This window comes from Pezoporus occidentalis, unplaced genomic scaffold (genome assembly GCF_034315485.1).
Source record: "Pezoporus occidentalis ecotype Australia unplaced genomic scaffold, CSIRO_AGI_Poc_V1 ctg169, whole genome shotgun sequence".
Taxonomy (NCBI): Eukaryota; Metazoa; Chordata; class Aves; order Psittaciformes; family Psittacidae; genus Pezoporus; species Pezoporus occidentalis.
Window position 1 is genome coordinate 1,869,915 of NW_026913521.1, and position 27,505 is coordinate 1,897,419.

At 46.1% G+C, this 27,505-nt stretch overlaps 1 protein-coding gene across 4 annotated transcripts in view; it reads left to right on the top strand.

Moving 5' to 3' along the window:
- MAD1L1 (mitotic arrest deficient 1 like 1) overlaps positions 1-27,505 on the top strand; it is a 368,957-nt gene that overhangs the window by 307,704 nt on the left and 33,748 nt on the right. For 2 of the 4 annotated variants that reach the window (XM_062613591.1, XM_062613592.1), the window contains exon 18: positions 9,942-10,142. The exons of the other annotated variants lie outside the window; for them this stretch is intronic. In XM_062613591.1, coding sequence (XP_062469575.1) covers positions 9,942-10,127 — 186 coding nt within the window. In that variant the 3' untranslated portion in view covers positions 10,128-10,142. Of the gene's footprint in view, positions 1-9,941; positions 10,143-27,505 lie in introns of those variants that run through there. 4 annotated transcript variants of the gene reach the window in all.

Consider the following 27,505-nt stretch of genomic DNA (forward strand, 5'->3'; position numbering starts at 1 on the left):
AGCAGTGGTTGCACAGGTTAATAAACACATATGTTGCCTGAAAATTAAAGTCCTTAAATTTTATTTCTTTTCAGCTGAGTTCTCTCCTGTTCTCCCTTCCAGAACAAATAGCAGTGCTCTTCCTTCCTTTATTATAATCTCAGTATTTCATAGACCTCTTCTATGAGCCTCTTGTTTTTGTCCCTTCAGAGTTCTCTTAGAATTTCTGGGGGGGTTTATGAGAGCCTCTTTCTTCTCTCTAATGTTTTTCAGTACTCTCCTGGGCCTATGTTAAATGAAGTGCTCAATAGTTCAGGTAAGTATAAGCCACCAGTTAGAACAATTGCATTATTGTCAGGTTGGACAGGGCTTTGAGCAACCTGGTCTAGTGGAAGGTGTCCTTGCGCCTGGCAGGGGGTTGGAACTGGATGATCTTAAGGTCCTTTCCAACCCAAACCGTTCTGTGATTGTATATTCCAGACTGTTCCTTATTTTCTGTTCACTGCTGTCCAGTCCTGTATCCAATGGTTTTGTTAATGCTTGGAAAGAGCAGTACCAACTCAGGGGAACGGCTATCATCTGCTCTAAGCCACATTGAATTATTTCTCTTACCATATTACACTGCCACAGAGGATTTGCACATGTATGCAGTGATTTTTCCTTGCTCGTTTTGCTGGCACAGGGTCATGGCTTGCCAGTCCAAATTGATGAGCTCCTGTTCAAGCCTTAATTTAAAAAAGAGCTTTGCCAAAAAGCAGTATTTTGCCTTGCCCAGGAATCCTTTGATTTGAAGGCAAATTCCACATGTGTAGGAAGGAGTTCTTCATGATATCTGGCAAAATTAAATGGGGAAACAAAGCACTTTGGGACATTCTTAGCCAATTCAGATGGAGTTGCTATGAAGCCTCAGTGGGTATGTTTGAGGAGGGGAGAGGCAAGACCATGCTGCCTTTAGGCCAGTGACCCCGGCCCTGAGAACCCAGGATTTGATTATTCCCTTCTGCTCTTAAAGATTTGGCCTGGTTTCTGCCTCCCAGTAGGAACGTGCCAGAACTGGGGTGTCCCATCTGTAGGGGACAGCCTTTTCTTACTGTTTATGCTGTGGTCTGGAAGCCCAGATGTTCTTCAGAGAGGAGACCAATGTCCAAAACACTCAGATGGGGGTCCTGGCCACCCTCTTGAAGTGAAACAAGCAAAAGTTAAGCAGCTCTTAGAGCAGTTTAGTTCCAAAGCAGGAACTAAACAACTAACAACATCCATGGTGGAGTCTGTATATTCTGCACGGAGATACTGAGGAGACAGGTTGGCTCTTGGCCACATCAACAGATTGCTCCTATTTTGCAGGCTGAAGTCATTGTCTGAAATGAGCACAAGCACTCACTGCTGCACATCCTACATGGAGCAGTGAAGGAGCTGACCGGAGACAAACTTTTCTGGCTAGAAACTTTGATACTGTCTTGTAGAGACGGATTTAAAGCTCTGAGGCAAATTATTCTCCTTCCATTAGAACCACTCTTAGTGGCTTCAGCCTTTCATGTGTCTGTAGCTTCAGTGTGATTACACAGCTGTCACCAAGTGAGCGTGTTTTAATGAATCCAGTCCTTTAGTTGGGATACTTCTGGACTTAGAATAGGCCCATTTACTCATTTTGAGTCTGGCCTTACCTTAACATCTGTATCAGATATCCACAGGTTGTGAGAAAGAGAACTAAAAGCGCAGTTTCTATCCTGACTTTATATTTCTCTCTCTGCTTCAGCTCTGTTTGCTTGGAGTTCGCCATTTCCTCCATCACAGGTCCTTGTTTCACAGACCTGGTAGGCACTGATTGCGGGCAGGGAGCATGCATGGAGATGTTTGCTGGGCTCAATGAGGGTCCCTGGTGCTCATGTTCCTTTATCTATAAAACCAGCAGTGAAAAGCTGAGGGAGGCTTGCATAGTGTGCAAGTGTAATTACAAAGATCAACTACGCTGGTTTTCTGACTCCCCTCTGCTCTTGTTAGGAACAATAGCGCTAAATGACGATTGTAATTCATTACAAATGCTCCCTAATTAAATTACCCATCAGTGGCTGCGAGATTAATGACACCAACCCAGGTTAGAACATGATTAAAGTTAGGCTTGTCGCATTTCTCAGTTATTATATGGACGTTCACGGGGGGGAAGGGATGGGGCAGAACATGAGATGTGGTGAAATGAACACAGTTGAGGCAGCCAAAGGCTGCTGCTGTTGGTGCTCCTTCATACTTTGCTGGTGGAGAACCCTCTTGAGGTTCTTCTCGTAGCTGTGCTCTGGTTAGGAAGGGTTGTTAGTCTTTGTAAGATGGGCAGGACAGTCATGAAGGGGGTCCAGCACAGCAAGGAGCTGAGCCTGCATCTCCCAAACTTAAGCTTAGCTCTGCATTTAGCTTGCCAAGTTGTGTTGCCTTTCTTCTTTTTATCTTTATATTCGTCCATGCAGAACAGCATCCAGTCTTTCTTAAAAGTACCTATAAAAATAGCGGGGAAAGACCATGAAGGACTTAAGAAACAGTATCAAATAAGCAGAGCATCAGCATCTCTTCCCTTCCTTAGAGAAGCTTTACATTGTAAATGGTTTTCAACAGCAAATATTTACAAGGGGAAGACAACTCAACAACATATCCTTGCCTCCAGTGGGAGAAGTGTGAAATCCAGGACATTTTCTAATGAGACAAAACCAAAGGTACTGATTTACCTGATGGTGCAGCACTGGGAATTTTGCTGCCTCTGCGCTGCTGGAGAAGGAGTCTTTGGATCTGCTCCTGGGGCCTGGGTAAGGACCGATGGGTGGGATGTGTTTAGGCAGATGAGAAGGGAAAAAAGGCTGCCTCGGCATAAGGACTGTCTGTCTGAACAGCCCAGGACAGATTGGCTGCGCTTGGCATCAACTCTTCTGTCATTATCTGGCAAATAAGCAAGGAGGAATTTTTTCACAGCAGTTTCATTTTCCAGTGTAGTACGTCCTGTCCTTAAATGCCTTCACTGATTGCATTGCCAGGGCCAGCCCAGAAATGGACACTGTTTAGCATTTGGGGCTGGACTCTTAATAGATCTTCTCAAACTCTTTGAGAAACAGATCTTGAATGCTCCAAGTAGAAATAAATTGAGCAGTGTGGTCGATGTGCCCTTTGTATCAGTGGAATGAAACTCATTAAAACATTGTACACAGAAGCTTAGGGCTGGAACAGCAAAACAAATGGAGTTCCTGGAAATGAGAATAAACCAGGGCTCAAATGAGATGTGGCAGAAAGGAGGCATGTGTGTCTTCACAGTTGTGCCCAGGTGAGTTGTTCCTTTTGCTGGATGCCCGGTCAGGCTGGGGCTTGTGAAACAGGAGGATGCAGGAGTGGGTGCTGCTATAGGAGGTGAGTGAGCCAGCCCATCCTCTCCTGTTCTGTGGCATCTCCAGCAGTGTTGTGGCAGGCAGATGGCACTTATTAGCTGTGCAGGCTTAATTAGTTCACATCAAAGTGGAAGACATTTCTCTGGGGAATGAGTGGTTACCAAGAGATTCAAACCCTGTGCGCAGAAGGGGAGATACAAATATTGAAGGTAGTCATCTCGGGTTTGGATGACCTTGCTTCTGTTGATAAAATGATGCATTTTCCAGGTTTTTGCATGTTCTCTTCAGCAATGCTGCTGCTTATAATAGTGAAATGATTTCCCTTGAGGAGGACAAACAACCTCAAAGAGTTTTCCTCCATAGAACCGTGTGCCAAAGCTGTCTCTCACTGTGCTGGGGTTGTAGCACGCATGGTTTAGAGGCAGAGGTAAATCAGCCAGCAGCAAGCACTTGTACCACAGGCATCAGTGGATCCAAGGGAGAGCACAATATGGATTGCTGGCCTCCAGATTTCCAGATTCTACTCACATTAGCACAGGAATCTTCTCCATGCCGGCAGCCCGATGCTGCTGTCACATCAGTGGGTGCCTCTTGCACAGACCCGGCACTGTTGATTCCAGGAGAGTAGAGGCATCACCTCTGGTGCTTGTCTTTCTGTTGTTCCTGTTGTTTCACATCTTGTCTTTCTGTTGGAGAGTTTAGAGCTGCTTCCCACAGCCCATCAACATGTAAATACCTGAATGAAGGAGAGCAACCAGCCAGCTCCCCCATCAGAGGGGCCTCACCCACAAGGTCTGGATAATTCAGGCATGTTTAGCAGCTAATATCAGGTTTGTGCCCTAGTTCTTTCTCTCTGGAGGGTTTTCTGACCTGGCTGTGTAGCCTTGAAGCTGCATATCGCTCTGCTTGTTATTGCCTTGCAAAGCGAAATGTGGTTTTCCTCTGTGTTTAGACATGTTTTTATTTAGGGCACAACCCTTTTTTGTCTTTTTGGTTTTCTCTTTCCCACCCAGCTCCTGCAGACAAGGTGGTTGGGATCCAGGGAAATAACTCGACTCACGTGGGCAGGTGCCGAGATTTTCCTGTATAATTGAGAGGGGAATTTTGCTTGAGGCATTGCAGAGAAATAGCTCTGCTGGTTCTGACACAGTCACTAGGGTGGTGTCAGCGCGAAGGAGACGTCCTTTAACTGAGGAGATGGGGTGAAACTAGGGAGTTTCAATGGTGCTATAGCTGAGAGGTTTGGATCCAGCTTGTGCTGATGGAGATGAGAACTCATTACATGCCCTCTTGGTCAGTGACCCATGTGAAATGAGTTTGGGTTTAGTCCAGTTCTCTGCGGATAAGCTGTTTGCAGAAGGCAGTGAACTGGCATGGGCAGGCACTCTAAGCAGCCATCTCAGCACTGGGCAAGGATGCAAAGGTGTCATAGAGACCAAGATATGGTTACCTTAAGTCTGGGTCAGGGCTTTTGCTGTAATCTGCTACCCTGGTGCATCTTGCACCTTCTCCAGTGTGGATCTTCATCTTGCCAGCTTCCAAGCTTCTGGCTGGTGTTTTGATGCACCTGCAAATTGGAGGGGACAAAAGCAGGAGGGTTTTGAGCCCATGGTGTCATGCTGAAATTGCCTTTGGGGCAAAATGAAGTGCGTGTTAACGGGGATTGTGTCTCTTGAGGTCATGTTCCCATACCTCTCTGAGGCTGCCTCCTTTCATGCAAGAGGCACCAAGCCAGAAGGGCTTTGGGGCCAGCTCCTCTTGGCCACCTTTCTCAGGAGCAGAAGAAGCTGAGGCAGAGTGAAGCCATCTCCATCATCTGGAGCTCTCATTGACCGCTGCTCAGCCAAGGGCTCTACACCCCCACAATGAGGTTGCTGCTTCTTTCCAACACTGCAGCCACGAGCAGATGTCCAGTGGCCCCCCAGAGCTGAGAAGCACCTTGTGGGATTGGGTGTCTCCAATGTAGAGATGTTTCTTTCAGAATGAATAAATACCTCTCTGATTCAAATGATGCCTGTTCCAGGCTGATCAGTAATCTGGGGAAGCAGCAGCACATTGCCTCACTGTTTTGAGAGCCTGATCTCTCCAGCACAAAGCTAAAGCTGTTTCTTTCAGAGCAGTGCTGGAGGAACCAAAGAGCAGTGAGTGTGTAGATGATGCTCCTTCCGTGCCGAACTTGACTGTAGTCCTGCCACCTTTAAGGTTAAGTTTCTTGGTTACTAAGCCTGTGATCAGAGTGGTCAGCAGATGGGCCACAAGTTCAGCCTGATTACTGCTGTTCAATCAGCAAGGCTAAGGCAAAGTTGTTTCGTGCTTCATCCCATATGGTGGCTCCTGCTGTCACTGTTCTTATACGAAGAGCTCTGAGCAGCCTCCTGGTCTTGAGTCCAACCTCTGTGTTCTCCTCACCAAGTAAAAGAAAGCTCTGGATACACCATGCCCAATGCATGGTTGCACCCAAGGAGTGACATTGGACACGCAGTACTGATAGGTGGGAGCTGGCACTGCTTGGTCCCAGTGGATGTTCCCTTGTTCCTTGGCAAGGACAGGCTCCCAGTGGGAGTGAATTGCTCCAATGGCCTGCAGATGCCCGGGGGCCAGGCCCTGCCTTGGATCTGTGGGCAGAAAGGCGGAATAGATTAGTGCAAATTAATTCGGAGCAGATGCCTGAGCTGGTTCAGTGATTGAGGAAGGAACAGAGAGACTAAACTGAGGCCATTTGGGTAACTGCAACGTGTTCTTCATGTTTTCTGTTGGAAACTGTCATTTGGGATTAATCCTCTCTGTGTACCGTAGATTCTTACACTGGTCTCAACCACAGCAACAGGCTGAGGAACTTACGTGATAAAATTGCATGGTGTAGGTTGACAGCTCTCAGGCAACATCAGAAGAGGGCCTGGAGGCAGTGTATCTCTCCCTATGGGTATATGACAAGAGGGGATGTGGAATTGGAGGGCTCTAGATTCAGGACTTTTGTAATGACGGGTTGTGATCCACGTGGGTAATGCACACAAACCTGCTGGATATCATCCCTGTAACACCTTTTATCCTCAGAACATCATAAACTCCTCTCTGCTATGGCCAGATAGTGCTGTCTTCATCATTGCTGGGTTGTTCTTTCCAGCTCCCCACACTTGGTATCTCCTCATGTCCTCTTATCATGATTTGGCACGTCACTATGAAGAAGTTCTTCTCATGATGCTCAAATGCTCCCATTAATCACCTATAGCAGTTTGTGCTTCTTGCTAGTCTGGAAATGCAGAAAACCATGCTATCTGTTGAGGTGGAGCATGTCTGGGTCTGCTGAAGAGGAAATGGCTCAACCATAGCTGGTTTTGTTTGTCTTCACAGTTGTTAACCATCCGCTCTTCGCGATCACATAAAATGAGATCCGAGTAGATCCAATTTATGTTTTTCCCCTCCTGTATGATTCTGGGCTTATTAGCCCTGACAGTTATTTGTCCTTAGCTGTAGACTGAGGCAGCTTTATGGAGAATGTGGGAAGCATGTCTTTTCTAATTAGACCACAGTCTGTTGTCTGGCTGCCTTATGGGCAGGACACAGCCTGCTGTTTTGCTGTGTTTCTAATAGCAGGAAGCCCTGGATGCAGGAGTTCACACTGGACTTGTTTCTGAGATGTTTTACAGCAGCAACTCACCACTTCAGTGTTCTTGAGACTGCGCAGGAAACAAAACCTATGGACTTTATTCTCCTCTTATTTCCCACAGTGAACTATCTGAATTATACTGAGGTATGATGAGGTACAACAGGAACTAAGAGCAACCCGCCATGCCCAGGCAGACCACAAGCTGGTTTTGCAGAAGCTTATTCCAGCTTATTTCCTGTGTTTCCTAGCAAGGAGCCAGCACACGTGTGGCACCCCAGCTCTGGCAGGAGTTGTTCTCAGAAGTGTTGCAGCAGCTAATGAGGAAGGAACATTGGCTTCATGGAAGCTCATGCCTTCTCTTTTCCCATCATGATCCTCTATGGAGTATGTGCTATGTCACAGTTATATGACCAGTTAGTTTTATATAGCATCACGGCTTGTGTAAAAAGCAAAAGCTGCTGTGTCTTGCTCTTTGAATTCAGTGTCCCGTGGCAGAGGGTTGGAACCAAATGATCTTTAAGGTCCCTTCCAACCCAAACCAGTCTATGATTCTACAAATAATCTTCTTGCATCTTCCCTGACAGCAGCAGGCAGGAAGAGTAACTTGTGCAGAGCAGCTCCTGGTTTGTTGCTGGCAGTGAAGGAGTGAGATTTGTTCTCATGCCACCAGGGAGACTGAGATGGAGAGGCAGTTGTCAGAAGCATATCACCAGTCTTCCTCCTCCGAGTTTGACTGAGAACAGTCTGCCAAACACTCATCCATGCCTTTTTCATTTGCCCCTGCTTTTAGCAAAGGGGACTGGAACAAGTCATGTTCATTACTGAACCTTGCAATTCAAAATAACTTTAAATAGCAACTTGCCTCATTCTTCAGTTGCTGGCTCAGTGCCCAGGGAAAATAGTGGGTTGAGAATATGAAGCAACAACTTTTCTTTTTCCTGTAATAGTGCTTTCAAACTGTATGTCTGTTTAGAAACATTAATCATTGTAACTACGGGGTAAAAATCTGCCTGTCTTTAATCTTACCCGTGCAATGAGATGGCAGAGTGAGCTGTTGCTTTCTATGGGTGATTAAGAAGGGCTAAGCTTCAAATAGCTGACTCTTTTTCTCCATTTGCTTTTCTCTCACTTAAAATTAAAGATGGTCTTAGCTGTTCTGTTGCAAACTCTCCTTATCCTGTGACCTTTCCTGCTGTTGAAAGCTATGCAGGGCTAGGCTAGGTTAGCCCTGCTTTGGAAAAGCTCAAGTAAAGGTTTGTCAGAAGGTCTTGCATTAAATAAGCACCCTTGTTTGAGGCACCCATGGGCATGATGAGCTGTCAAGAGATATATTGCCTGAGGGTCTGCCCTGCAAAAGAGACCCAGAACTACTTGTAGGTTTTGATTTCTTGTGGCATTTTTATGGAGAATAAAGGTAATTCTTGACAAATATTCCTGTAATTACATTGTGCCCATTGAAAGTGCCCCACTTCCACAAGCCTAACGAAACATGGTTGGTATTTCTATCTCCTTTCCAGCCTCTGCTGGCATTGGTAGGTCATGTCAAACAGGTTGCATGATTAGTAGCTTAAGTGATACTTCAAAGTGTTTTCCAGACAATAACTAATCCAGTTTGATGCTTATGAGGGAAAAGAGATCCCATGGTATTATTTGTAACATTTTAAGTTTGTAAATCCCTCCAAAATCTCTGAGAGGCAAAAGAACTACCCCCCCATGATAATTATGTTATACAATGGTACAAGATGCCAGCCAACCTTCCTACATGTCTTGGATGCTTATTGCATGTGTTGCTACCACAGCTGCCTCCTGCATGCCAGATGTTCTTGTTAAAGGCAATAGAGAAGTGTGGGCATGCAGGGGTGGAGGCTTCTTGCCTTGTGCAAAGAGCGTATGAGGCGGCTCGTGGGCTGTTCCTGTGCCCAGGCGGTGGAAGGCCACTGAACACAGTGGATTACCTGAGGCATTGTGGAGCACCTGGTCTTGCCTTCAGAAAGAGGGTTACATGGATGACTGGGCTAACACAAACGGTTCTGACTGGTGCGATAACTTGCTCCTGGATGAGCTTCATGTAAGCTATATACACAGGAGATGAAGTGCTTGGCCATGTCTTGTACTTGCGTGGTTCTTCGGTGCAGCTGGGGACATGCTCTCTTTCATCTGCCCAAGTTCCTAGTGAAGAGACAATACAGCTCAGCAGGATGTGTCATCTTCATTAAACTTTGACTGCTCCTTATGTCCATTTCTTCAGTACCTGCTTCCATGTCCAGTCCCTTAGAAACCCCTATTACTACAGGGGAAAGTTTCTGAGGAGCAGGAATAAACACAGAGTGCAGATATCAACCATTTCTATTGAACTTCTTGAGGCCAGGTCTCATTTCACAGAACAGCCATCTGGAACAACCTGTGAGCACTCTTCTGCTGTCTGCCATTTGTATTGTTGGTCCCCCCTGCCCTGACTGTGTCTCCTTTCCCCCTTGTCACTTCAGCTCGTGGCTGCTCTGTATCTCACCATCTTCTGATAGCCCAGGAGCGCTTCGGCTTTTCTTTCTTGCTTTGTTGTTAGCAAAGGAATTAAACATTGTTGTCCTGCATTGCTAGCTCTATTTAAACAACCTGCGAGCGCTGTGGAAGAGCACAAGCGTTACTGCCCCGTTCCCCATCTCCTCCTCCAAGTGTTTTTAGCTGTCAGTAAGCTTTGGATAAAACCACAGTGGTGAGTGACAACCACCAAACCGATGCAGAAAGCCAGTGGTTGGAAAGGTAACACACTGAATAAAGAAAATGGTTTTCAGAGAAGCAGAGGGGAGGGCAGAATGAGCACGTAGAGGAGGAAGAGAACATAAAGCCGGTGGCAGAAGCTAGGCAAAACAACCAGGGTGGATCAACAGGCAGACGGCGCGTTTCCGGAGCGTGTCTGATTTGTTCCTCTCTTCCAAATGGTTTAGCTGAGGCCCGCAATTTGAAAATAAACTTTCCTTTTGTTTTTTAAACAGTTCAGTGCCCAGGAGAGCATCACGCAGCTTCAGTTTCAAATCGAAATGAGATTGCAGTGGTTGTGTTGTCATCGTACCTGTTCCGCTGCTGTGGTCTTTGGGAGGAGGCGGTGTCTTTGGGGAGCGGGTCCAGCTAGGCTGGTTGCTATGGCAAAGTCTCTGCTGATGCCTGCTCTCTGCCTGTAATTGCTATTCAGCAGCTGTTTCCAGTGGTCGTCTGGAGGAACTTGCACAAGTTATGGATGTGAAAATCCCTCTCTGTGTGTTGGCCTTCACTGGAACTGAGCTTTGACAAGAGAGATGCATTAGCTTCTCAGCTCACCAGTAATTACACTGGTTTCAGTGTTGTTTGCTGAAAGTTAAGGCTTTGGGGCTGGAAAAAGGAGGGTGGAGGGGGAAGTGGCAACTTTAAAATCAATATTGCAAATGCAATGCAAAAGACTGTAATTAGCATGTTTTGCAGGGCCTATTAATTCCTCTGAAATGCTGTTTATTAGGCAGAAGAACTTGGGAGCCCATCAGTGGATTAAACAGGTTCTGTAATGAAATGTAAATGGTGTAATTGGGCTTGTTCTGAAAGTATTTATTCTTCACCTGTGACCCGCTTGATTGCGGTTTGACAACACGAAGGAGTGTGCATCTCTTCGTTAATGACATCTAATTCCCTAGAGCTAATGGAGTGGGACGCCCGGGCGCATGGCGCTGGGAATGGCAGGTCGTGCCTGGAGCTCTGCAGTGATTGGCACCAATCCGAGCACAATGTAACTTTAATTACAGTAATTCCAAACCTAAAGCAAGCATTTAGCTGCTGGAGAGAGGCTCTTAATTTTGCAAATAGATGCCGTAGAATGGGCTGACCTTTTATTAGGCAAATATTGGGATGGGTGGGAATGCTGTCCTCTGAGATGCAGGTAACGTTATTGGTTCCCATTAGCTCAGTGAAAATCACAGAGGCACGTTCTCCCTGCCAGGTTGACCATATGGATTTCTTTCAATGAGCACCGTAGCGGAGCCAGAAAGGAAATAGGGTGCTGTATGTTATTTAAATGCAGGCTTTGCATCAAGGCATGAAATTCATCTGCTGCTCCTCTGCCTTATGCGTGTGCTTTTGTCAGTGTGGACCACTGGGATTTGTTGTTGTTGTTTTCCTTTTCTGCAAACCCTCTTTATCCAGAACTGTCCAGTGCTAAATATCTCCAGGCACGCAGGAAAGGTCACATTGCTGACTTGGAGCAAGAGAGCTGAGCACTCAGTTTTGTTTGGCATTGTGGTATCTTGCATGAAGTACCTCCACTGGTGCTTATTGCACTCTGTTCCATGGGGTTAAGATATGCATGCACAGCCACAGCCTCCCTTCACTTGTACTGGAGACCTTCCAGTGCAGAGGCTGGCTGTTGTCTGGGAGCAGAGGGTGGTGTGCTGGGAGGCAGGACTGCAGAGCACACACCAGCAGGGACTAGCAGTGCCCCAGCTCTTCCCTAATTCTTTAAGCCCTGTAGCCTCTGGCCTTCCCTTCTGTCAGCTCAGTCTCTCTTAAGCAGGGGTCTTGTTAGCATTGAAATGAACCCAGGCAGGGAAGCTTTTATCCAGGAAATGTCCAGGTCTGTGTGTGTGGATTTGGAACAGGTCCCCAGGGGAGTGCTGTGGGCTGTCGTCTTTAATGTTTGGAGCAAAAGCAATACAATTTCTGCAAGCAATGCCTTTCTTTTCTGTTTCAGTATTCTTCCTCCTCCGCCTCTTTCCATTTACAAGCTGAGAGGCAGAGAGGCAGGAGTGACAGCGTGGTCACAGGTCTCTTTACATCGCTGATCTCAGGCTTGTCCCCTGGGTCAGGACGTGATGGTCATGGTGACCGTGGAGAGGGCAGGGTGAGAGTTAGCTGTAGGCAGGGTGGAAGACAGCACAATCCATAGATATTTGGCCACCTGAACAAAAGAATGAGAATCCTTGGGCTGGGAATACATAAAGGATGTTACAGAGAGCTGGAAATGATGGGGCTTTGATGCTGCTGTGGAGTGGTAGCCAATGCAAGGCAGTTGTCTGAAACCAGTCCAGCAGAGAGATGAGAACAGCGGCAAACAGGAGGGAGCATCCTTGCAAGGCAACGCACATTGCTGCTTCCCGGCAAATGTCTTTCCATGCACATTGCCTAATCCCAGCAGAAGGAGCAATTCTGGATGAGCTCATGTTCCTGTTGAAGTGCATCAGCCTCTTTTTGTGCTGGATTTGTGCTTTGTGGAGAGTTAGTCCACTGACACACACCCTGAGCAGAGGCAGAGGAGCCAGAAGCTGCAGCATGGCTATGCTGAGCAGGTTCTTCTGTTGTCAAATGCATCCTGTTCCCCAGGTTCTCATCTGGAAGATGCAGCTCTGATGGGAATGTTGCTGGGAAGTGATACATGCTGGAGCAGGGACCATGTTAACACTGCAAAGAGGAGATTCCCTTGGCAAAAGAAGTGCAATAATTCTGGTCATTGGTATTAGGAAAGTCGGAAACCTTCTGGTTTACATGCCTCCTTTTCCTAGCCTTTGCTAATGTGCCAGTCCACATCCTAACGATGTTCCCACTTCAGGTTTAGGAATCTTCAAGGCTGGGTGGCCTCTCTCAGCCCTTTCTGCTGGGTCTGCTCACAGCTGGCAGTCAGCAAAGCCTTCAGTGCACAAAGTATATGCTGAAATAGTTTTTAACAGACAGCCCTAGACCACAGGGCATGATTGCATGTGGCCTGTGATGCTGACAGTAAACCCAAAGCAGAAATATTGTCCATCTCTGCTATAGAAGCCCAAGTTTTGGAGTTATTATTGTTGTGGCTTCCAGATGCATGCTTCTGGCTGCTGGTAAAGTCCAATATAGCTCTCTAAATTGAGATCCCTTTCTTTCCAGCATGTACAGAGAATGTATTTACCTGAACTCTCTATATAAATGTTGGGAGTGCTCAGATGACTTGTTTAGATGACAGAGTTGCCTAAGAGATAGTCGTAAGTGTTGGTTTTCTTAGTGACAGCATAACTTTCCCACTACTGCTGAGGCATCACCTCCCTTCCTTTTGTGGCCTTTCTCTGAACCTGGAAATCTCGTGCTGTAACCTCTGGAAGCTGTTTTCGGTTCATAGATATCTAAATGTTTGCTGGTGGAGATAGGAACATGTCTAGTGGGTGTAAAACTAGTAACCAGCTTGTTTTTCCTAGCTTACTTTACCTTACATCTTTGTACAGTGCCTGTTGAGCTACAGCTCGAAGACCGGCACCCTGTGTAAAATAAAGATACCATGGAGTTTCTTTTGAAGCAGTTTTCAGCAGTTTCAAAGCTTCAAACTAAGTCCTTGTTTTCGTGAAGTCCAAAAGGCTGGATTGCTCTCTGGGGAAGGCTGTGCCAGTTCAGTTGTTCCCTTGCTGGATTTCTCTGCTCTTTTATCTTTGAGACATGGGAAAGAGGGGAGATAACATGGCTCTGCAGCTGTTGGATGAGAGCAGGCAGATTCTGATAGCAGCCAGTCCAGTGTGAAGTACAGCAGGCAGGATAGGCAGGTTCTGGCTTTGCATGAGGAGCCTTGGATCAAAGGAGAATTTGACATTGTTAACATGGCCAGGTGCCTCTGAGAGAGCTTGGAAGAGGCTTCAGTCTTCTTATCCTTCCAATCTCTCCATCTATTTGTTCTCTTTGGAGTCCATACAGCCAATGCCACTGTTTTTCCCTTCAGTCTCCCATTTTACCTCCAAATAAAGGAACCATCTCATTGCATGTGTTGCATGCACATAGTAAACTGTATAAAACAGCTTTACGCGCGTGAGTTGAGAGCAGCAGCTGAGTGCTTTATCACTGCAGGCCCATCCTCTTTGTCCATTCAGCCCCATTCATCTCCTTTTAAGTCTTTTCTTCCTATTATCAGCCCAAAGGTCTTTCCAGAGAAGGGGACTCTGTCTCTGTCATGTCTCCACAAATACCTGTTGCATTTTGGACACTAAATAAATAATAAATAATGACTGTACCAGGAAGCTGTCAAGCAGATCAATGCTGCTGCTATAAACAAAGCAGGCTTTTGGCTGGGGAAAGGCAGCAGGTTTCCTGGGCGGTCTGCACTCCAGGTGAGTGGCAGCTCCCAGTCATTAACATGGGACTTTGATCTCTGAAGGAAGAGATTATTCCCCCGTGGCCCTTTGGTGTGAGGAACCGGTGATAGAGTGACTGCAGTAAAACCCGGCCGTTTGAGAGGTTGCTCCAGCATTTTACTGCGATTAGATCTCCGAGAGGGGCTGTTAGAAAGGAAGAAATGATGGAACTGAGGGTTATGTGACCGCTGTGACTCATTAATAGAACAGAATTTATGTCCAGACTACTCTCACAACTGGTCCAAAGCAACTCTCAGGAGCTGATTTCTTTCTTCTGGTGCTGCTGTTGCCTAAAGGCCTCTGTGGGAGATGCGCCGGCTCTTTTAACAACCTCCTGCAATTACTCTGACTCTCTGGGCTCAGTTCACAGAGGCTTGGCTGTGCCACCAGCAAGGACTTGGGTTCATTCTGTACCTGGGATGGCCTCCCTTGTGAGCGGTGGCTTCATGGCACAAAAGCAGGTTACAGAATGTGGTTGCACTGACATCTGTATGTGACAGCCTCACCGGGGCTGGGCTTTGGGATTTTTCCCAGGTTGTCTGTGGGAAATCATCAGAGCATCAAGACAGTTGCTGGGGGGTGATGATGGAGAAGCTTGTTTTATTGAATTTCTACCCCTGCACCAATAAATCATATCCCCGACTGATGGGGAAAGTTGTGTTGCTGGTTGGCACTGCCAGAATGCAAGTCAATAGAGACCTGACTTCTTCACCCAGAGGTCCCCAGGCTGAGTCTGGGTTCTGGGCAACAGTGACAGAAAATCATTGACACTGAGCAGTTTTTCTCTCTGGGAAGGGTTTTTGCCCTTTATCTATATCCTATTAAACAGCAGATACATGAATGAAACCATCCAAGCCTTGTGTACTGCTGTCATAGCCCAGGATCCATCATGCTAATATTTGCTCTCTGAAGAGGAGGGAACTTCATCCTGCCCTATCCATGGGACAACTGGGGCACATCACCCTTCATGGCATGGCTGAGCCTGGCTCTTCTCACTTCTGAGGATATCTCATTTCATTCTTGCTGTTTGCCATTAGTTCTTCCCATCAGCACTAAATTGACTTTCTATTTTCTAAATTAATCCTCTGATGTCTGCTGGCAATTCCATCCCCCCCCCTTTTCCTCCCTCCACTTTTCTTACACCAAGGTGACCCCAGCCTTTTCTCCCAGGTTTGCCTCATTCCCAGAAATCAGACTGGGATAACAGGGAAACAGGATGATCTTCCCAGCCCCATCAGCTGTTTTCTCCTTTGGTGCAGCAAGGTGGATCCTCCTCCTCTCCACCTAAAACTCATTCATCAGGGACATGATGCTGTTAAACAACCTCTTGGTTTGTAGTTCCAGTTTTACATTGGCTGTAAATGCAAAGCAGTGGATTTCTCTCACTGCTTCCCCCCAAGATCTGGCGGGATGCTCACTGTTCTCCCACCGGATCTCTGCCATGGCATCATGCATGTGCACAGCTGTCAGGCCACTGTTAAGCACCAACACAAGCATTGCAAAACCACCTTTACCACTCCGTTTAAAGGGAATCAGAATGCATCTGCAGCAGCACTCCAGTTCATACAGAGGAGATGATCAATGATGAATGAAGTCAACCAGTGGTTAGCACAAGAATGAGCTCCTTCTTGAGAATAAACATTTCTGTGACTGTGAATCAGTGTGGATATGAAGGAATCGGCCTCGGGGTGCCAGCACAGCTGTTCCCACCTTCTTTTCCCAGCAAAGTGACTCACAGAAAGATGATAACTGCTTAGAAATCCCACTGGTAGCAAAGCAGTTTTGCCCTGGAGTTGTGCTGCTTCATGTTGGTGCTTACAGTGATGCTTGGAGAACAGATCCGTTCACATCTAAACCAGCAGGAAGCATGGCCAGGCTGAGCAGTTGTGTTGCAAAGGGCTGGAAAGGAGATTGGGACATGCTGGGTCTGGGTTTGGAGTGTTTCACACAGGAGGTGTGTTCATGTAACCTCCCAGCGCTGAGAACCATAAAAGCTTCATTGACAGAGCAGGATTTGAGAAGAGGTATCTTATGGCATGCAGAGGAGAGAACCAGTCCTGAAAGTCCTCCCACAGAGAAGATGTGAAGTGAAAAGAGGAAGGCAGGGGAGAAAGCACTGTTTAAGGCGATTTGGCAAAGAAGAGAGTGAAGAGAAGGCACGTGTGTGAGAGAAGTGGGAGGGGACGGGAGAAGTGATCCAAGATCTCCCATCAGGACTGGGGAAGAGGTGGCTGTGTAGGTAATTTGCCACACAGGCAGGAGAGAGCAAAGCAGCCTTGGGGAGGAGGGAACAGCTGGCAAAGGGCCTTCGGAGAAGACAGCAGATGCCAGCTTGCAAAGCAGCTTAGCAGCTTCTTGATAAAGAGCTGTATGCCTCTTTCTGGGTCTTCCAGCAGAATCTCCCAGCATGCCAGTCTTTGCCTCTCTGCTTTTCTGTCTCGTTGAGGTCAGTGATGTGTGTGAAGATCTGCAAATTCAGCTTCCAGCATCGCCTCCTTCATCACCCTCTACCAGGACAAGAGAAGGCAGGAGGGGTAACGTAAAGATGTGATGGACAGCGTGAAGCACATAAGCCTCTATTTTATCACATCATTACTTTAACCTGTTTTTCTCTGAAAAGAGGGGAAATTCTTGCCGGGCAGTCTCTATTTCTCCTGCCTCACCTCAAGATCTAAAACCAGTGAGAGGCTGGAGAATTTCCTTCTAATTAGCTTAACAAAGAGTAGGTTAATAAGTAGCTTGATCACAGTCTGAGTTCCTATAAGGGAAGGAGATTTTGGCTAGTATAAAATCCCTTTAATCTATTGGACAAAAGCCTAACCAGATCAAATACTGGAAGTAGAAACCACGAAAGATTAGAACTAAGGAAATGCTTTTGTTACAACAGGGGTAATTAGCCATTGGAACTATTTATCTCAGTACGGGGGGATTCAACATCACTTTGAAGTGTCTAAATGAAGATGGGATATTCTTGTACAAGAAATGTTCTAAGTCAGCTAGCAATTATGAGCCTGATGCAGGAACTGCTTTGCTTAATTCACCAGCTTGTGCTTTTCATCAGTTTAGATTGGCTGATTCTTACGGTTCTTTTGAGCTCCGCAATTTGTGAACCTATGAGAAATCAGGGGTACTGCTGATGAGCAGAGCACCTGATAGTGCAAATACTGGTACCAGGAAGCAGTCGAAGAGTGCAAAGGGTTCTTTTGAAGTAGAAAAAAGAAATCTGTAGCAGCATTTACTGACAACTTGGTAATTCAGCTGAAAAGAAAACGGCTTTGCGTGCTTCAATAGGGATCGGGCTGCAAACCCACCATCAGAGGTGGCTGGAGGTGTTGTCACCTCCTCAGACTTGTCATACCGTGTGTATACTGTCACAGGACTGAAAATGCAATGGCTTTGTTTGTCCCAGCTTGTAGCATTCGTCTCTCAAGCAATTCCCACACATAATTAATCCGCTCCCTGGCATACCTTACTGGCTTCTTGTTATCACCACTCGTTTTATGGGGAAGGACAGTTGGGGGAGGCATGGAGATTTTATTCAAGCAATTAAGGAAAGAAGTTGTCAGAGCTGGGATTCATACCCAGGGCTTCACAGCACCATCTCATTTTAAAGCTACTAATGGAGAGCTAGGAAATGTATGTTTGCTGTTGGTCTGAATTTGATCTTCCTTTCCTAAATAAGAATAATGAAAGAGGGAAGGGGCTGGAGGAATCAGAAGTACCAAGAGGACTCCTCTGTTGAAGCCCCATGGGGAGTACCAGAGGCTTCAATGTTTGTGTCTCTGACAGCCTGACCCTGTGGGTGAGGTTAATCGGGTTGAAAATTAAATCAAATTTCAAATGTTAAAGCAGCCAATTAAAGAAGCGATCACATCAGAACATGCATTTTTAAGAAGTTTTTTGTTTACTCTGCCATAATTAATTTATTTAGCAAGAAAACTTTTGTTTGTACAAAATACTTGTTAAATTGATCATGAGTGGTTGAGGAAGCAAAGATGCAGCAACAGGGAGGCGCAGCGAAGCAGCCGTTAGCCAGAATACATCACCTAAAGTTCACTAAAGATCTGAACAAGTCTTATAGGGAAGGTCTTTTCCTAGCACAAACCAAACAAAATGCATCTTTTCTCACACTGCGTGGCTGGAGGCATGATTGCTGTTTGTGGCCTGCCCATTAACCTTAAAAGTGTCTCTGATCAAATAACTTACCATCTCCCTGCTTTGATTTCCCTTGATGCCTCCCTTAGAAGACTGAATAGCTGGTGAGTTGGGTAATTGGCTCTTTGGAAGTTATCCCTTACCTGCATGCTCTTAGCATCAGTTGATAGCATGTGAATGATTTTCTCTGGCTTCCTGCAGCTCAGCATCCCTGCATTTCAGGATCTTTCCTGCATGTTTAGGCAGGTTGGTATTTATTTTGTCTGTTGCGTAGGCTGGCATATCTCTCTTGAGGTTCCTCTTGGAATGTCCTTGAACCTTTGTGAGCACCTTTCAGTAATGAAAAAAGATGGTTCAGAGGTATGTCTTTCCTTTCAGCTTTTGCCATATGAGATGAGGGTTATAAGCTGCAGTGTATCAGGAAGTGCCTGAAAGCTTTTTCCGTTCTGCTGTTACCACCAGTTGTTTGGACATTGGTTATTCTGCCAGTCTTGAGACTCCACTTGAGGAATGACAAGTGCAAATCTCTAATAAAGCAATGAGGAGGGAGGAGGTGCTGAAGAAGCCTCACAAAGATATGAATCTTACAGTATGGCAGGACCTGGAGAGGAGCATTAGCATTAGCAATGGCTAATAGAGCAGAGCTGGGGTCCTCAATCCAAGCTCAAAGTGGATGATCTGCTGCTTTGATTGGGGTTTACAGATCTGAATAGCAGGAGCCAGGGGACACTGATGTGTTTCTCCTCCATGGGGCTGGAGATGACACAGTGATGCTGACCTGGAGAACAGCTTGTTCACAAGATGTGATTCACAGGGTAGCTGGATCCCGTCTGAGGAATTGGTTGTTAAAGTGCTGAGGTAGTTTGTTTTCCATCATCCAGCAGTGGTTAGTTTGCGAAGAAGGGAGGAAATACGATGCTTGGAAGCTTGAATACTTGAATTCCTGATGCTTTTTCCCTCTCCCAGCCTCCTTTTGTTCAGGAATAGACACGGACTGGAAGCAGGCACCACAAGTTTGCAGTTGCCTGAACTTTTTGTTATTAATTAATCCCATCTTTATTCACACAGCACTCCCTTTGCCTCAGACTGTGGGTAATAAACACCGATCAAGCAGGCAGAGATGATAAATTATCTCTTTAATAATTAACAAATTAGTCCTAACAGATGGAACCCAAACAAAATGGTCTGTATGTGCACACAGCACACGGCTTGCCTTCCCGTTTGTCGCACTGAGATATTGCCAGAGATTTTGACATATCCCCACTGATCTCAGGTTAGTCACCCTCACATGCCACGTGGGCTGTCTCTGGGTCTGCTGTGGGCTCTTCACAGAGCTGATGTTCTCCATAAGCCAGCAAGGGAAATGAATGAGGCAAAACAAGATGATGTCATGGAGGAAAAGTGTGATGGAGAAGAGAGGGGGATCCCAGCTTTTTAGCATTAGTGAGGATGCAGGAGCATCCCCACAGAAGGATCAGCTGTACCTTGTGATCTGTTATGTTGATTTAATAGAGATTATAGTCCATGTAATTTTTTGTGCTATTATCTAGCAAAGAATAAAAAGTCAATGCACTGCCGAGTTAAATAAACATGAGACACTACAGTCATATGAGCATAGTATCCTGTGAGCTAACTGAGCATATATTATTCATCTCCAGTTATTATTCATGACCTTTCCCTCACACTGTCATGGCTCCATCACTTGTGAATTTATAAGCTCATTAATAATGAGTGAAAATTAATAATGCATTTTCATTATATCCATTGGGTATATTTACAGCATTCATAATGCATTCAAATAACTGATTTGAGGTGTAAAAATAAAGCCATAGCTCTTCCATGGGCCCTCACCTTTTCGATTTTGAAGAGTTACTATTTTTGTTAATAATCCTTCCTGCTTCCATTGCCGTGCAGCCATGCTGTGTAATAGCCTGCCATCTGCCACCATCATGCTTAAAAAGGCTTGACTCAAAGCAGGAAATATTACTGTGTGAGATTAGAAGAATGAAGGCTGGGTTGGATGGGGCTTGGAGCAACGTGGTCTAGGGGAAGGTGTCCCTGCCCATAGCAGGGCCTGGAACTAGATGAGCTTTAAGGTCCATTCCAACCCAAACCATTCTGTGATTCTATAATGATCCACAAATTACTCATTATTGAAACAACACCAAATTCTGAGAGGGTGGGTAAAGTCTGAGGTTCAGCTGTTTCCTTCCCTTCGCCCCCATCAGTTGTATTTGGCTGGTACTGAGGAGCACAGTCAGGTGGAAAGAGGCATATCTGATCCATCAGTGCTCCAGGAAGCACTGTGATACTCTTAGGAGCACAGACATTCACTTGGGGTGTTGCTCTGATGTGTTCCTAGGACAAGTATGCCCTAGCAGGTCACACTGTTATGCTTTATTTTAATTGGAAGACGCCTACCTCCTTTCCTTTCTCATCTGGAGGAGTTTAATCCTTTGGGTTTTTTAAACCTGGAAGTTTTTGTGAGCTCTTCTTTCCTGTTTTCATTTTGTTCTAACGAAGAACTCTCCAAACCCTTCTTTTTTCTTCTCAGAAGACATCTTTGCCCTGGCTCTGTGTAGGGAAACGCTGGCACTGGTGTGCGGATCATTAGGTGGCTTTAAACACCGGAGGCTAGAAGTTTGGAGACACAGTGACAGATAAGCAGTTAACGTAACTAATCCTATTCCATTTCCACTTCTTGCCTTTTCAGGTATTCTGATTATTCCTGTTCTATTTTGTCATCAGTACTTTCATTTCTCTGGTTTTATTTCAGTGCTCATAGCACCGTGGTAAAACACAACTGTAAATAAAATACACCTTTTATCTGTTACCCATTATTAGCATCAGCTGCCTGCTTTTAAACAGCTGCAGGAGCATTGAGTGTAATGAAGGTACTGCCTTCAAAGCACAGAGCTGATATTCAGACAGGACAGGAAGGGCTGCCTCTAGTCCCATGGAATTGGAAACACTTAATGTAAGAGTCAGTTGGACATCAGTGAGAATGTATATTATTTTCTCTTCCAGCTAATAGGATTTTTTAAGTAAAGCTAAAGCTGATATGTCTGGCTGAGTCCCTGCCCTTTGTGAGAGTCACAGCTTCACCAAGTGACAAAGGATTGAACAACGTGAATTCTGGGTATCCTATGTGCTTGCTAGAAATGCTGCAAAGTAAAGAGGGAGGCAGAAGAAAAAAGCCACGAGGAAGGGACAGTAAGTGAGCTTTTTATATTGGCTTTAATCAAAACATAATGACAAGAGTTAAAGCATCAAGCAAAGGAGGGATTTTGCTTGTGTCAGCCTGGAGGAGGGAGCCATTAATTTCACTCCATCATTTTGAATTGCTTTCTAGAGCTTTTACTCATCCATCTTCTCCAGCCAAACACTTCACTCTGCCTATCATAATTCTTTCCTTTAGATTTAAATGATGAGTCTGTATTAAATTAAGTCTCTCTCTTTGCTCATTTTTGTATTTGCTTATTGAACCCAGTTTGGACCCTCAGAACAGTTTCATGCTCTGCTGAAGTGGCCTAAGTTAGCTGGGAGCCTGTGCAGATACTTTTTCCTTCGGACAACATTGTCAGAACAAGCCAGCCAGTGACTGATGTGATCTGGAGTCAGCGAGTGTGTACAGTGGATAAATGTGCCTGACGCTTTGTGATAGAGCTGGTAATTACATTTCACAGTGAGTGGTATTAATAGTGAAAGGAGGCCCTGGCGTGCTGCATGAGAATTGGTAATAGGAGAGGCTGTAGGGAGAAAAGGGAGTCATTTATTAACCTGACGAATTATGGAAAAATGGACTTTTCCTTTGAATGCAGAGAAGCTCTCCTAGACATGATGCCTTTTGAGATACCTCAGGACTTTTGGTGAGCAATGATGATACTGAAAACTCCTCTCTTTCTTTTTACCCTGTTATGCTACTCCTGACTTTTATGACTTCCATCTCTCTGCCTTTGCTTAAATACTGTGTCACCTGGTTTTATGCTGTGTAGGAATGATGCTTGGTTAGGGATTCACACATCTTGAGATCTGAAGATCAAAAGTTTGACCCTATAGAAGCAAAGGTGGTGAATCTCTGAAGAGGATCAGCTGGTGGTTATCAGTCACGTGGGACAAATGTCCTGCAAAACAGGATTCTCTGACAACGTGGTCCTGGGGACAGATCTGTGCCTATGAAGGAGGCATCCCCATGCTGGGAGACTTGCCAACAAGCAGCAGAAACTTTTGTACTTCAGTCTTGCTTAGGCGAAAATACCCTCTCCCAAGCTTTCCTTTCTATGAAAGATCTTTTCCTATGGATCATTTTCCTCCTCCCTACTCACATCTCTACATTCCAGCCACAATCTTGATTTTTCTTAAGGTTTGTCAGCATTCACTGCATACCCAACACTGCATCTCACCTCGGAGCTATTTCCTTCCAGCCCAGCAGCAGTGCTGAAGGGATGGTGCTGGTCCAGCCAGTCCATTAGTGCTCAGAAGGGATCTAAGGTGCCTTCAAGCAAAGGCGTAGCTGTTGACACAGCTGATGCACAAAGCCCCCAGGCTGCTGCACACACTGCCAGGTTGTGCAGCTCTCTCCTGAGGTTCTTAAAAGGCAAAACCTGCCAGCTCTGGGAAGCAGGACAGCACAACGATGGAAACGAGCCTGAGCTGGAGAGATTTGCCAGCACTTGAAGGTATTAGAAGTGCTCCAGAGCCAGAGTGATTTAATGGTGTGATTACTTCTTCATGCAACACACACAAGGTTTGTTATTAGATTCTCCCTCCTGCCTTCTTTTGTTCTAAATGCTGTAGAAACAGGCTAGCTTGAAATAAACACCTGGGGCTGTTATGCTATATCATTCATTTTAATTAACTTTTAAATCATATAATGTCACCTGGATACCTTTCTAAATTCTACAAGCCTAAGACACAGCATTAGATGTAGCTCTAGTCAGTTACTGCCTTTGATAAAATCACCTTCTGGAAGCTCCAGGGTTCTCTTCCACCTTTTCCTCCCTGCCAGATGTGCTGTCCTTCAAAGAGAATAGGCTGTTACCAAGTGACTAGTGGCTGAAGGGCTTGAAAGTATGGTCTTGTTGAGTCAATGTCAAGTGGTATCGTTGTGGGTCAATAAAGCAGCTCTGGCATTCAGCATAACTTTATACTGATGGTTTCATAGGCTCTATATCCATATGGCAATTTTATGCTCTTGGCCATGAGATGTTCTTGTCCAGAGGGGACAGTGCATTAGGAATGGAGGAAATGTGTCCCATGGCTGTTAAAGCTTCTTGGCAGGGAAGTCTCTAATATTAATTTGTGCTCTTCTCTGATACAAGTTGCCTGTGTGCTAGTATTTCTCCTTCCCTAAGAAAGCACCAGCTGTGCATTTTCCCTGTGTGGGGGCTTTCAGAGCCAGTAAATGCAGATTGTAGCATCCATCCATATGGCATTTTGTAGGTGTTTAGAGCAGAGTAACAGGGGAAAGAGCTAAAACATGAGATTGTCTTGTCCCTTCATCAGCCGCGAGGAGGGAGCAATCCAAGGGCTCTGTGTCTCACAGCTAAGCTGTTTGCACTGAGCCAAGTCCACCCTGTGCACAGAAAGCTGAATCTCAGAGGAGTCACACATTGAACTGTTAGGGAGAATCCTTTAGGATATTCATTATTAAAAAAGAAAGAGTGAAGGTGTTAGTACTGATGGAGAAGAGGAGCACAGAAGGATTAGGAGGCAAAAGAGATGAAGGTGTTGGGGTTTGTTGAGCACTTCCAAGCTCAGAGTGCCCCAAAAGCACCAAGTAGAGTCCAGATTTAAGGAAATGGTTGAGAGATGCCTTTGAGATGTCTAAGCAGAGAGCCAAGAGAAGAAAACAGAGGAGGTAGGAGGTAAATGTGGAAGTTATTGGCATAGAAATGATGGCTGAGTGTGGGAGGGGGAAAATTCACAGAAAGGGGCAGTGTTGCAGATGGATGTGATGAGGAGAGTTCATGGAACAAGAAACAGAGAACTCAGCATTGGGTTAAGGGAGTGCAGGGACATAACAAATGGGAGAAGTGGGAAACTTTAAGGGTTAATAGGCCTGATGTGACTATGACAAGACCTGCTGGTGAGAAATGGAGGGGTTGGGAAAGGCCACGGGCGAGGTCTCACTGCTAATAACCTCTGAGGTGGAGATTGAATTGATCAGCCATGCCATAATGTCACTGCGTCCTCTTGATCTTTATTTAAAGTTCTTCCTTTTGTGTGTGAGCTCCTTCCACAGCCGCAGCAGCGTGAGTGAGCAGGGCTGCGGTCAGCTCTGTTCTGCTGTGCTGCTGGTCCCTCCTTTGATGGTACATTTCACACTGTCCAGGATGTTACCCTTTGACTTTTCTCCCTGTGCTCTGCTCTGAATGCATTAGAAGCTGGAAACCTACATAAATGCAAGTCAAACAGCAAGATTGCTGAGACCATTAGTGTGTAGTGCCAACGTCATCCTTGCAAGAGTATGTGGGATGGTTGTTACAAGGCCCTTGGCAACTCAAGTGATGATGAATTTGCAGGATATCATTAAGCTCCCAGGATTTCTTTCTGCCAGTCAATATGCAAGTTAAAAAGCTCCACCATTTCCATAAAATAGGGAAGGAAGTGGGTTGGGGCATAGCAAATCCTTGGAGCGAGACACGCTTCAGTGATGAAAGGGCACACGGTCCATTCTGATAGGATGCTTTGTTTTGATCTCTTCCCTTAGCAGCTTTTCCAACCAAGTTTTCCACCCTTTTCCCTCTGTCTGTGCAATGGGAGTGAGCTGAAGTGGCCCTTTCACACTGCTGCGTGCTGAGAGTCGCCTGACATTGGTGCTTTGTTTCATCCCTGGGAAGGTCAAACGTGGTGCTGGGGGAGCAGCCAGCGGGAGCTCCCTGGAAATAATCAATAGGGGGAATAGCAGGACTGAGATAACATCAAGTCCATGCTTAATAAGAAGGGCAGAGAGAAGCACAGGGCTTGGAAGAAGGGGGGGGGGGGGAAGGTGGTAGGACAGCCAAGACCTAGCAAGAAGCTGCATGATAATGAGGCATAGGTGATAGCAAAATGGTTAAGTCAGCAGAGCTGGATGAGGTGCTAATGTCCAGCTTTTCAATTCCAGGCAGGTACTGCTGCGTTTGCAGCTGTGCTGTGGCTCCTCAGGAACAGGGAGGCATGTGGCTGTGAATGTGAAACCCAGAGCGAGGGGACAGGGAGGTGGAGGGGAGGAGGGAGATGGGGACACCCCGATGCTTGGAGCACAGGAGGTGCATGGAGGGAGCTGGACACCCGGAGCTGGAGGGTGCTTTGGCTCTGTCAGGTTCATGGACCTGCTGGAGTTGTGCTGTTGCCCCCCTGGACGGTGTTGTGCCCTGTTGTGGTGGTGCAAAGTGAACTCGGAGAACCTGGTGCCAGTAGCCTTTGTTTCCAAGTACGCTGCTTGGCGGTGTTACAAGTGCTCTACAGGGTGGTTATGAATGGGCCTGTAATAGACCCGTGTACACAGAGCCAGATATTAATAGCTTCCTGAGAAAGAGCTGAGTTGGATAAGTGCACCTACTGTAAGGCCACTGGAGCAAGAGAGAGGGGGAGAAATCTGTGTGGTTTTATTTCAAGTTCCAGCCCCTGATAAAGGCCTAGTTAAGCTCATGGCTTCCTATGAACACGAATGGCACAAATACTATTTCCCGGGGGCTGTCTGCCCTGAATACAGGCTCTTAAGGAATCTAATGATGGGTTCTGACTCTCCTGGGTTTCCAGCAGCCTTGTAGCCCATCTGTGCTGACCCTGGGACCCTTTCTCCGCATTCCCGTCCCACGTCGACATGGCTAGAGTGGGGTCCCATGAGCTCAGACCCCTTTGGAGACCCTCCCTGAGCTATTCAGCAGCTGCTGTTACTCAGTGGGACTGTGGGCACAGGCACACCAGCAGGCTTGGCTTCAGCCCTGTGCTCCCCTGGAGCCCATCCTGGCCACCTCTCCAGTTTTTGCAGACTCTGCTTTGGTGTCCCTACCTCTCCAGTATTTATTGTGCTTACACTGCTGTATCCCACTCCATTCTCCCTGGCCAGCCCTCATTAAAAGGTAATATCCAAGAGTTGGCCTTCTGCACCCTCTCCAGGGAGGCTGTTCTCATGTGTTGGCAGGTTTTGATGGTTCATTCCTACCAACCGAGGTATGCATAGGTATCAAGAAGAATTAACCCCACTGGTGCCAGTAAGTAATCATTGAAAAGGAAGGAATCAAGCCATCTCTGTGGTCGGTAGTTGTATCAGTTCTGCACCATGCAGTAGGAACTATGTGTGCGTGGTTGTGTTTACCCACGTGCTACAGTCATGCTGATCTGCGGGTAAATACATAGATGTAATACCTGGTTTTGCCAGAGATAGCTAGGACATGCCTAAACATCCATGGGGTTGTAGGAACGAGTGTTGTGTCTGTTGAGTGATACTTTGACTCTCCCTGATAATTCCCCCAAGGGACTCATGCTGATGCTGTGACTGCTCCAGCCATGGCACGCAGATGCTGCTTTAAAAGGTTCCTCTGCTTAATGTATTTTGCTTCATCTGTCCCTCCAGTCTCCCTCCCCTTAAAATGATTCTGACTGCCCAGGTCTCAGAATAGACAAGCTTGCTGTTTCGGACTGATGTAAAAATCTTCCCTTCAGTGTCACGCAGCCAGGGGATAGACATTCGTCCTATTGGGAAAGGGAGATGCATTGCTTTCCAGTGTCCCCACAACTTGTATCTGTAGCCTGGGAAGTCCTAAACTTAATGCACTGTGGTTAAATGACATGTTTATCTACAGAAACTTTACTTGCTTTTGGTTTTAAAGGTCTCTGGGCTTAAGCTAGCAAAGGAAACTTGGTATGAGAAGTGTCGATACTACACACACACATATATATATATGTATTTATTTACTTGCTTTTTTATTTATATGAGTGGAATAAAAACTGTCCACTCTTAAAAGCATTTGTAAGCTCAGCTTTGGAATATCCAGTCTCTTATGCCTCTCATTTCCCTATTTAACTTGAGGCCATGTTTCACACTCAGGACCAGAGAGAGCCCAGCTTTAGGTGGACCCACTGTGCAAGCAGGTTGCACCATAAAGCAGTGCTGCTGTGGGTCATCAAGCACTTTGCATCCCTGCCTGGTAAATCCCCTCCATACAGAGCTGAGGTGCTGCAGGACGAGGGGACGGGGATTGCTGGCATGACCCCCACACAGATATGTGGATTCCTGATTGTATTCTGTGATTCAGGAAAAAAGCAAAATGTTCCAGTTTTTAGTCCAAGGTTTTCTGTGTGTCTCTTGA